We start from the raw sequence: 10,251 nt of genomic DNA on the forward strand, positions 1-10,251 counted from the left end.
AGAGAGAGAGAGGTGAAATTAGAGAGGATGATATAATAGTCATGTAAAAAGTGTGAAAATAGATCTTTTAATCATTTAAAATGTTATAAGGTGACTATTTTATCATGTGACATGTTTTAATGTTGACTTTTTTATTATCTAGAACATTTAAAGACTTTTTTATTATTTGTACCTTTAAATGGAAGTTTAGTGTTATATACCCAAATTGATTTACCCATCTCGGATGAAAATTCATCAATCAACCGTTGGTTGGCTGAATGCCTAAATTGACCCACTAGATTAATACTTTGAGCAATTGATTGTAAACCGGAAAGCCAAATGCAAAGCAACCACAATTCGGACGTTATGAGACACTACACTACTCAATTGTCTTGCACATTGCAAAACATTTCACTACTTTTCAATAATCGGTAGGTAATTGGTAATGAATACTAATGATTCATTAAAGGCATTCCATGAGTTTGGAATATGTTCCATGCAACAAAACAATACATTCGCCTGATTTGCAGAGGTAGTGTAAGGCTGCATCAATCTTCAAATGGGGCAATACTGCTAAGCTACAAATTCCTCCAGGGATTTATTATCCCAAGCATAGTCAGCGAAGGCAGAAACAACTAACAACGTATAGTTGAAGGGTCTAAGAGGCTAAGATTAGAAGCATACTGGAGCGACAAGAAAACTATTTAACAATATGCCCATGACAATCTATCATAGTATCTGCATAGGTTTGTAGCATTGGATTTCAAGGTGTACTCAAGCAAACCAACACAGATCCAAACTAAAGATCATCTGGAATTAACAGTACACAAGGTGGTCCAAAAATTGTCTGCATAACATCTCAAACTATATAATAAGCAACAAAAATTTCTCATAATAAGAAAAGGCACGATAGTCGGGAATTCTTCAATAGGCAGGTCGAGTTGTCACTCAAGCAGAATCACTGCGAGCACCTTGAGACTTCCTGGATTTGCTGGTTGCCAATTGGGAGTCAGGCTGCAATGACATAGGGAGAAAAACAGTTAGGAAAGAGCAAAAGAAATTGAGCTATAAATAGGAAGGACTTCCATTACCATCAAAATTTTCATCTTAAGACTAAATAGGAATTATGTCAGTACCTCTTTCTTCACAGGTTCTTCCTTCTCGGCCAAAGTGAGCTCAATGTGGCATGGAGATGACATGTATGCTACAAAGATTAAACAAAAGCAAAATTCAGAAAAGTAGGTTGAAATTAAACACAAGAACATGAAATCAAAATGCACTAAAGTCGAGAACATACGGTTGATTCTTCCATGAGCACGGTATGTTCGACGTCTTTGCTTCTGAGCTTGGTTGACTTGGATGTGAGATACGTAGAGAGAGTCAACATCCAAACCCTTCACCTGAAAGTGGTAACCAGTAGTTAGTTCATGTAAAGGCTAAATCCAACAGTGGAAAGCGAACAGGACAGAAACTTACTTCAGCATTGCTCTCAGCATTCTTGAGCAAATCCAAAATGAACTTGGCAGACTTCACAGGCCAGCGCCCTTGGCCATTGGAATGCCTGTTCTTGGCCTGAGCTGTACGCCCAACACCACGGCAGAAACGTCTGAAAGGAATGGCTTGCTTGTGAACCAAAACATCCTCCAGATATCGCTTTGCCTTAATCAAGGGCATCTTCCTGATAGAGAACGCGGTCTCCCTTGTGTTCTGTCAAAGAAAATAGGAAAATACAAAGAAACATGAGTCTTAAATTCATAAAACTACACATATGCTTACTTCTCTACAGAAAGTACAATATAGTACCAGCAACCAGCCTATGATTATGAAACCTTATAATGTCACTGGAAAAGTTTTAACAACCAAAAACATATCAATCATGCATACAAGAACTGAGATTGACACTCGCATACTTGAACGTATCTCATCATCTAGAAATGACACTCTGTAAAGACTTCTATCATCGACTTCAAACAAACAAATACAATAGCAAAGACACAGGCATTCGATTAAAATGTCGCATGGTTTACTGAACCTTCAGCCACAGAGAGCCACAAAGACACAAAACAGAGGTTCACCCAAGAACTTTGCTACCAATTTCCCTGACGGTTACGAGAGACCTATTCACATAGGGCAATAGGACCCTGCTTTTATCATCAGGTTTCAATCTAATTCCCTCACACATCTAAACCTAATCATACTTCAGCTGAACTCAGCTAATCACAAAATATACAGATTCAAACCACAAACACATACCTTGAAATGAACTCTGAGGTCAGACCCCCTAGCCTTGCAAGCTGTAAAAATAAACAACAAAACTTCTATTAGATCCAAAAAGCAGTTTCAGAAAAAATCAAAGCCCATTGATTTGAGATTCATATAAGAAAATATCGAAGAGATCTTACACTTGGTGATATTATCGGGCTCCTTGGAGTACTTCACCTGAAACAACAACAGAGAATGATTAATACATGAGAAGCGGCAGAGATGAACAGACTAGATTAGGGTTTTGAGATGCGAAAGAATAGAGAATGAAGGTGAGGAGGTACCATGGCGGCGGCTGCTGCTTCTGCTTCAGTGACGGGGTTGTGCGATAGGGTTTCTTTCGCAGAAGAGGCGAGTAAATATAAGGCTTCGGCTTTTATAAGCGAGCAAAAGTAAAACTAAACCCTAGGGAGCGAAATGGACCCACACTTGAGATTGGGCTCAGATATCGAATTTGGGCTTCAAATTGCTCTTGCATGGCATTCGAGGCCCAAAATCAAACCTAGGGTTTTGGAACTTTTTTGCTCAGGGTACAGTCCTCCCGTTTTAAAATTCCTTTTCGCTTCCGGAACAAAAGACCTAAATAAATACTGCAGTACTCTTCGTTTCAAAAAGAAAAAAAAGCAAACACTCTTTACCTCAATAACATTAGGGTTCCCTCTGTAACCAAAAAATAAAAAATAAATAACATTAGGGTTCCCTCTAAGAGAACAAATAGAATTGTTTTCCTCGAAGACGTTAGGGTTTCTTCAACGGTTTCTTCTGTTGAAGTGCTTGATCGACGTCAACGAACCAAAAGTGGAGGAGGATGTCAACTACAACGTCAACCTGGTGCGATCTCCCACTAGCCCTGTTAGAATTGATCTTGCAGATGCTTACTTTCATCGATATATTTCGATTCAAATCCGTATGTTCTTGTTGGAAACGCGCTGTAGAATCGTATACCTCTTCTCCATATTTCTCTGAAGCTCCATGCATGGCTCTTAGTACCTCCGGATCATCAACAAGAACATACTGATGATAATGATGTTGATCACTACTTCCGCTTCTTTAGCCTCTCAGAGAGTTCATTAAAATCAAGACCTCTTTCGAAGGCTTCGATTGTCTGGCCTAAAATGTGCGGGTTCCTCACATGGCTGGCTTGCGATTGCAGCATCTACAATGATACGGTTTATCTTCTCAATCGACTTTTGGGTTCCAAAATTGATCTCCCATCGCTTTCGACTCTTCCTTACTTTATGATAATATGGGATGGCAGAGTTCACCAAGTTGTGCCAATATGGGGTGGCAGAGTTCACCAAGTTGTGCCATCCTCCGATCCGTCTCGCAGCAATAACTTTTTCGTTGTGGTGAGGTATACCACATATGAAGAACAAATGAGTCTAGCTTTTTGTAAAAATGGAGATGAAAGATGGAGTAACTTAGGATGGCATGAGTCATGTGTGAGTGTAACATTCCACAAAGGCCACTTATATTCATTAGGCATGGAAGACCTAAAGGTTTATGACTTCGGAGGAACTTATCCTATGCAAACCATGGATCTTTGCCATGGATTAGGAGAGCGTCCAATACCTTTCAGGTTGTCGAAGGCATGCCACTCATGTGTGATTACAGTGGATTCATGGGCGAGCTTTATTTGCTTGTGAATCCCGACTTCACATCCAAGAAGTGGATTCTGTTGGAGAATGTGGGGTAAAAAATCAGAATTAACCACCTGCATTTTTACTTTACCTTTTTACCATCTGTTTTAACTATTCTTATTTTGATAATAATATCAACGGGTGTATCTGTTGGAAGAACCATTGCAACTCCATTGCAACTTTTATTGGAACAGACCATTGCAAATTCTGGGTTCTAACCAAAACGACCGATCTACACCTCTGTTCGTCAAACGCTGTCTATCGTCTTTATAAAGACGACCAGCCCAACAGATAGATTAATTGGAATCTCCTCTCTCTTCTCCCCTTATTATTTCTGAGAAACACAAAGTAGAGTTTGCCAGGAATTCAATCGAAGTGCATCGATTGAATTCGATAGTTGTATCCTGCAATCGAAGTGCATTGATTGAATTCGATAGTTGTATCCTGCAAGATAGACGTCCAAGATCTACGTGCACAAGAGTAGGGACGAATTTCTGTCTTAGGCGATTGCTGCAAGCAAGCCTCTATCAAATTCAACAAGTCAGTTTCATTGCTTTCAGTCATTTGATTTCATTTCATAGTTTCAATTGATATTGCTGTTCTTAATAAAACAAGAGTTGTGTTCTTCAATTTCATTCAAGTTCTTATATATCTATGTTTAGTTAATCTGTGATATACAACATCTTGTGTTGATTGGGTTGTTCCATAAACTTACTGTACCCTTGTTTTAACAATTCGTGGGGCGAGCTTTTTCTTCAAGTTAAACCTCACATCCAAGGAGTGGGAGAAAGTGGAAAAGTTGAATGATCAAGCTATATTTTATAATCACAATTATAATCAACCTTCAGTAGCGATGTTATTATCAACTCGGAATCTCCCACAACTTGAAGAAAACTCAATCTACTACACTCAGCTCCTAAATTGTGCGGGGAAGTATTCAATTATGGAAGGATTACTATACAGCTTGGAAACCAAAGTTAGTAAGAAGTACTGTAAGTACCGCCGGAAGGGTCAGCAATATAATGTTTGGATCGTTCCTAATCCATGGTGAGAGATATAGTGGTTTTACATTGGTTAATTTGGTGCAGATGTTCATAACTTCGCTCAGGTATGAAGATCTAGAAATTTCTTTTCAGAAGTACTTACTAAATAATATATTCCATGATCGCCATTCTTCAGTTGTTGCTTCATATCACTGGTGATAAACTTGCTTTGTCTATGATGTAGGTGCTCGTGTAATCGTGTTGGTTTGAATGTGTTTTCGGGGCAGTTAAACTTTTTATGTGGTAATATTGGCGAGCTACTTACTATAATCCAGCATATAGATTAATATTTCCATTGTTTAATTAGGTGAAAACGGAAGTATAAACTTCACTGCAAAGTGCAAACAGATGGCATAGTGTAATATTCTGAGCGTTCAGGCTTTAGGTATCTCGGAATTGCCTGCAACTCGAAGTAAACTCGGTCTAGTTGATGTTGAACTAGCGCACAACTTGGAAGCAAAGTTTTGAAGTCATAATCGATATATCTCTGAAGGGCTGGTCAGATCGGTATCATCTTATCGTCCATTCATCATAATACACTACGCCAACAAACACAAAAAGAGAAAGCAAACAAAAAGAGAAAGCAATTGGTTTGTAAGGGAAAGATGCCCTGTGAGATATACTGCATTTATTGAATATCTCAAAATTCATTTCTAACTCAATGGGGGGTTCATAAAGCTTTGTTCTGAACAGTTTCTATCTTAAGATGCAAAATGACCTGTGGTTCGAAACTAGAAAATGTAACTCGACAAAAAGCCAGAATAAGCAACTACATCCACCCACTCCGGAAAAAGCCCTTTCAGCTTCTTTGCATCATCAACCATATACTGATCTACGACAGCAACTTCTACCCTTAGCTCTTCAGAACTGTTAGCCTGCAAATATTACAAGAAAACGTTAAGCCGCCGAAAGCAAATAAAACTATAACCGCGTAAAGAGCTTTCTTTACCTCTAACCAGAAGGACCAATTCTCAGGACTAGCTCCACTAAGTCGGCATATGTATGATGGCGGACCTCCATCAGATGTCTCAGTAGCTGTACCAATTTCAATGATAAGTAAAACCAAAAATTTATTTAAATGTATATCTAGAAGACAATATATAATTGTGGGGGGTGGGGAAAGAAACCTGGAAGTGTATTGTCTGCAAATGACCAACTAGATAAAGGGCCTGTAATATTGAGGACTGCAACCCAAACCTCCTCCAAGGAACTGAGAGAGAGGTAAGACAAAGAGCTTTAAATCTTGAAAACCATATAAAAAGCCTGTACATGTCATGAACATGCAATTTTTTCAACTCACCCTAAAAACAGTTCCAAGTATATTCTCCGAGATTCCTCGCCAAATACTGTATGTGGCTTATAAGAGGACAGATGAGGGAACTGCCCGTATTGCTTTAGAATACCATCACTACTTGCAGGAAACTTCAAGCTTCTTGTGAACAAATGAGAAACAGGAAAAAGTCCCTGCATATACAGAGGCAGATTTTTTCACCCATTGTTCCGGTGAACTGTTTACTTGGTTACTGACTCGCATAAATATCCTAACCAAGGTGAACCCATAATGAGTTAATGACATCTACCACTCAAACTACGAAGTGCTAGTATTACAAAACACAGATTGTATTTTCATTTTCATAGGTCGAAGCACGGGCAGCTGGTGTGCTGTGCCCATTCTCCCTCTTCTCTCACTTTACAACCTGAATAAGGAGACTTAAAATTCACCCTACATGTAGATGAAAAAAAGGGATTTGAGGCGGCAGCCCAGGTGGTCTAGAGTAGGGTTCCTTAGTCATAGAAAAGGTTTGATAAAACAAGAGCATATGTAGATAGGGTATCCACCTGAGCTCAGTGGCAAATAGCCAAATATGTACAAAGGGAGGATAAATGTTATCCAAAATCTGAAGAAAAATAAATGAAATTGAAAAGCCTACAGGACATAAAATCTGAAAGAAACGCTCCAGAGACAAACATGAGCATCAGTTGTAGAAAAACGCCTCTAATCATATATTGAAATAACAACATCTACAAAAGTGCATACCATCCAAGTCCCACGGTGAGATGATTTTGCAGTTTCAAAAGATAACTCTGAACTAATGTGCAATTCCTTTGCAACCTCGGGTGCGTGTTTGAAAAGAAAAAGTAATGAATTGGAATCCACAACAGAAAAATCATAGCTGGACTCCACAACATGATTTGCATCTGTCACAGAAAACAAAATGTTTTAGTAGGAGCATGGGATAAACAAGAGAAAAGGTGAAAAGAAACACAGAAAGAAACAACATGATATTGAAATCCAGATAGAAATGAGCTGAGAACCAGACTCAGATTAGTGTAATCTATTTACAACCAGTTGAGAACAAAATTAAATTATAATTTAAATATTAATAATACTACCATCAGATTTTAGAAGAATTTTTCAATTATTTATAGAATTAAAATTTGTTTAGTCCTTCTGGTTTGAAATCGACATCTATTTAGTTCTTATGGTTTTATTTTAATCGGAATGGTCCTTAAAGTCACGATTTTTCATCCAAATAGTCTTTCCGTCAATTTTCTCAGTTAAATTGCTGATGTGGCCGTTAAATTACTGACGTGGCCGTTAAACTGAGAAAATTGACGGAAGGACCATTTGGATGAAAAATCGTGACTTTAAAGACCATTCAGATTAAAATACAACCACATGGACTAAACAGATGTTGACTTCAAACCATAAAGACTATACAGATTAAAATAAAACCACAACAACTAAACAGATGTCGACTTCAAACCACAAGAACTATACAGTATTTTACCCTTATTTATATGGGGGTGAGGGGTGGACTTGAAAGTAAGACATTGATTTCACATGATAACTCGGGCTAGCTTGAATACCTTCAGTGAGAAATGTATGCTGGAAAATAACTCTCTTAGGTGCAGCCGTGCTGTATGGAAAGAACTGAGATGACAGAGCCAAGCCTAGCACAGTAAGATGCAACAAGACTTGCAAAATGGATGACCTGGCTAACCAGCGACCGCAAATAGGTATCAGAGGGCCTACAGACCAACTGGTCACGAGTCCAACTACTGCAGCCAACACAATGTCAGGAACGAAATATCCTGCAGGAAAATAGACATGCTTTTTGAGAAATTCTAGATACAGATAGGAAAGAATCAAGGGTAAGACTGGATGCCATAAACCATTGTGAGCCTCAATCTTCAAAACCATATATACTACTGTTCGAGAATATCCGTTTTGAGCCAAGTATAGTGCATTTCATATTACAAAGTCGCATAATTATGAGAAAATTAATGATCACATTGTTCAAGCACAAAAAATGGCTTCAACAATATAATTTCAAATGAAGGTTATTAAGAGGCAATAAGGTTCCAAAATACTAACCATATGGAGGTGGCAAAGCACCCATCATACCCATCTTTTCAATCAAAAACTGGACAAGAAATGCACCAAAATACACAGAGTACGCAAGGCATGGAAGTATAGGTAACATATAAATTAATGTTGACCTGACAGAAGCAAAAAAATTGGGTTAAAGAATTGAAATTCCTACTTGAAAGCTGTTAGACATAAGCTAAAATATCGATGAGTATGTACACCATCTATCATTTAAAATTTATGAGCAGAACTGTTGAAACTAGTACCTGAGTGATTTGCGACCAAATAATTTGACTGATAAGCAATATAAAATCCATCCAAGAAGCATAGACACGGCCAGTGAAAAAGTCAAGAAGCCCCCGCTCAACCCAGCATACAGATAAGCCTGCTTTCACTAAAGTAGTTTCACAATACATCCCTTTGAGTGCTTTAAGTACATTGCAAAAGAAAACAATCCAAATAAAGTAACTAATCATCCATTCAAATTACGTACCAGCGTTATTGTAGCGTATAATCCAAATGCTCCCCAGAACCTTGCTTCATCAGATAAAGCCTGCAAGACTTGAGCTTGTTATAACTTATTTTCAATAATGAGATAATAAAAAAAAATATGTACAGATATTCTTAATCTCTAGATCTGTGGTTCATGATGCACCAATATTAAATTTCAAGACATAGCTAGAACACAGGCAAGATATTACTAGGTCCAAATCGTAAACTCTTTACAATGTGTAGGTAAGATAACACTGTATGATTTGACAGACACCTGAAACTTCAACTATAATGCCCAAAAAAAAAAACACATACATGAAAAATAATCAGCTAAATAGACTTGGGAAAAGAAAAACAAAAAAGTTAAGCTGGGTAAATATCTGGTACATGGCATTACTTCTTTTAAAGACTTGACAACTGATGCCTCTTGAGTGAGGGGAAAGCTACTCCAAACAAATCTTGGTATTAACAGACCAACAAGAGCGCAGGGTGTGAACATCAAATAAGCCAAATATGGATGAGCAAACCTACATTTCAACCAAAATGTCAGTCAGAGTTGACAACATATAAAGCTCCATCTTCTTTTTATCACATTAACAACTGAGAAATACAACTAGTCTTCCATGAGTCTAACTCACAACATATAAGCTCCATCATCATAAGATAATTTCTTTTAAGAGTTAGAATCAATTTCTTACGCAATGGTCTGATAGGATGTGGAATTGATGGGGGTACAATTTCCTGTTTAGTTGTCTATCAATTTACATTATTAACTTCATTCATGAATTTGAGGTGATCTATAACTTCAGTCAAGCATGATAAAAATTGCTGAAACAGAATTTCTGATAATAACATGATTAAATTGTAAATACTACTTAAATATGAGCTAGAATCGGCTAAATCGCTAAACGCATTTGGAATTCCTTATGGTTAGAGCTAGCAGGACAATGGTTCATAAAGAAATTGATTGACATTTAGTTTTGCCAGATCAACCGAGAAAATATAAACCCACCAGTTCATTGCACGACTAGTAAACAACAATCTCAGGATGGAAAAGATAACCGGAATTACAATTGCTAGAACAACCCCAGCAGCATGAAATAGCATTCCTGTAAATTTAACAAATTGGACGACATTCAGGAATTAGACCTATGAGAAGATAACCAAAACTTATTGGGGCAAAGACTATTACAGGACTACATAATTAGCAAAAGGTTGCTGCATGTATTTACATAGAAGCAGTAGTTTTACCTTTTACAAAACTGCTGAAAGTAGCAAACCAAGATAGGAGTCCAGAATTCTGCTTTTGTGAGAAAAATGGCATAGCCAGGAAGATGCCAATAGGAATATGGTGAAGTACCATAGCTACCTTCCGAGAATAGTATATCTAATAGTCATCATGGCGGGAGAGAGAGAGAGAGAGAGAGAGAGAGAGAGAGAGAGAGAGAGAGAGAGAGTAGTA

The 10,251-nt window shown here is 37.8% G+C and overlaps 2 protein-coding genes across 2 annotated transcripts in view; both read right to left on the reverse strand.

Annotated features, from left to right (window-relative positions):
* Positions 1 to 666: 666 nt before the first annotated feature.
* On the reverse strand, positions 667 to 2,606 carry LOC101306299 (60S ribosomal protein L17-2-like). The gene is made up of 7 exons (XM_004310020.1): positions 2,526 to 2,606; positions 2,382 to 2,418; positions 2,233 to 2,273; positions 1,456 to 1,686; positions 1,277 to 1,379; positions 1,116 to 1,183; positions 667 to 993 (listed from the first exon to the last, which is right to left on the reverse strand). The coding sequence occupies exons 1-7, from the start codon at positions 2,526 to 2,528 to the stop codon at positions 928 to 930; spliced, it is 549 nt and encodes a 182-aa protein (XP_004310068.1). The 5' UTR covers positions 2,529 to 2,606; the 3' UTR covers positions 667 to 927.
* A 2,771-nt stretch (positions 2,607 to 5,377) lies between these two features.
* The window catches only part of LOC101306592 (endoplasmic reticulum metallopeptidase 1-like), a 7,605-nt gene continuing 2,731 nt past the window's right edge, over positions 5,378 to 10,251 (reverse strand). The window contains exons 10-21 of the mRNA XM_004310021.1: positions 10,041 to 10,176; positions 9,802 to 9,898; positions 9,187 to 9,316; positions 8,791 to 8,850; positions 8,564 to 8,682; positions 8,304 to 8,428; positions 7,796 to 8,020; positions 6,963 to 7,123; positions 6,225 to 6,388; positions 6,052 to 6,134; positions 5,874 to 5,959; positions 5,378 to 5,799 (exon numbers count right to left, since the gene is read on the reverse strand). Coding sequence (XP_004310069.1) covers positions 5,656 to 5,799; positions 5,874 to 5,959; positions 6,052 to 6,134; positions 6,225 to 6,388; positions 6,963 to 7,123; positions 7,796 to 8,020; positions 8,304 to 8,428; positions 8,564 to 8,682; positions 8,791 to 8,850; positions 9,187 to 9,316; positions 9,802 to 9,898; positions 10,041 to 10,176 — 1,530 coding nt within the window. The 3' untranslated portion in view covers positions 5,378 to 5,655. The remainder of the gene's footprint in view (positions 5,800 to 5,873; positions 5,960 to 6,051; positions 6,135 to 6,224; positions 6,389 to 6,962; positions 7,124 to 7,795; positions 8,021 to 8,303; positions 8,429 to 8,563; positions 8,683 to 8,790; positions 8,851 to 9,186; positions 9,317 to 9,801; positions 9,899 to 10,040; positions 10,177 to 10,251) is intronic.

This window comes from Fragaria vesca, unplaced genomic scaffold, assembly GCF_000184155.1.
Source record: "Fragaria vesca subsp. vesca unplaced genomic scaffold, FraVesHawaii_1.0 scf0513160_u, whole genome shotgun sequence".
In the NCBI taxonomy this organism is placed as follows: Eukaryota; Viridiplantae; Streptophyta; class Magnoliopsida; order Rosales; family Rosaceae; genus Fragaria; species Fragaria vesca.

Excerpts from the sequence above, each read along its gene's own strand:
- LOC101306299 (XM_004310020.1), bottom strand. Across the intron at positions 2,274-2,381 it reads GCCCGATAATATCACCAAGT|CTTGCAAGGCTAGGGGGTCT; the intron begins GTAAGATCTCTT and ends TTATTTTTACAG. Across the intron at positions 1,687-2,232 it reads ACCTCAGAGTTCATTTCAAG|AACACAAGGGAGACCGCGTT; the intron begins GTATGTGTTTGT and ends TTTCTTTGACAG.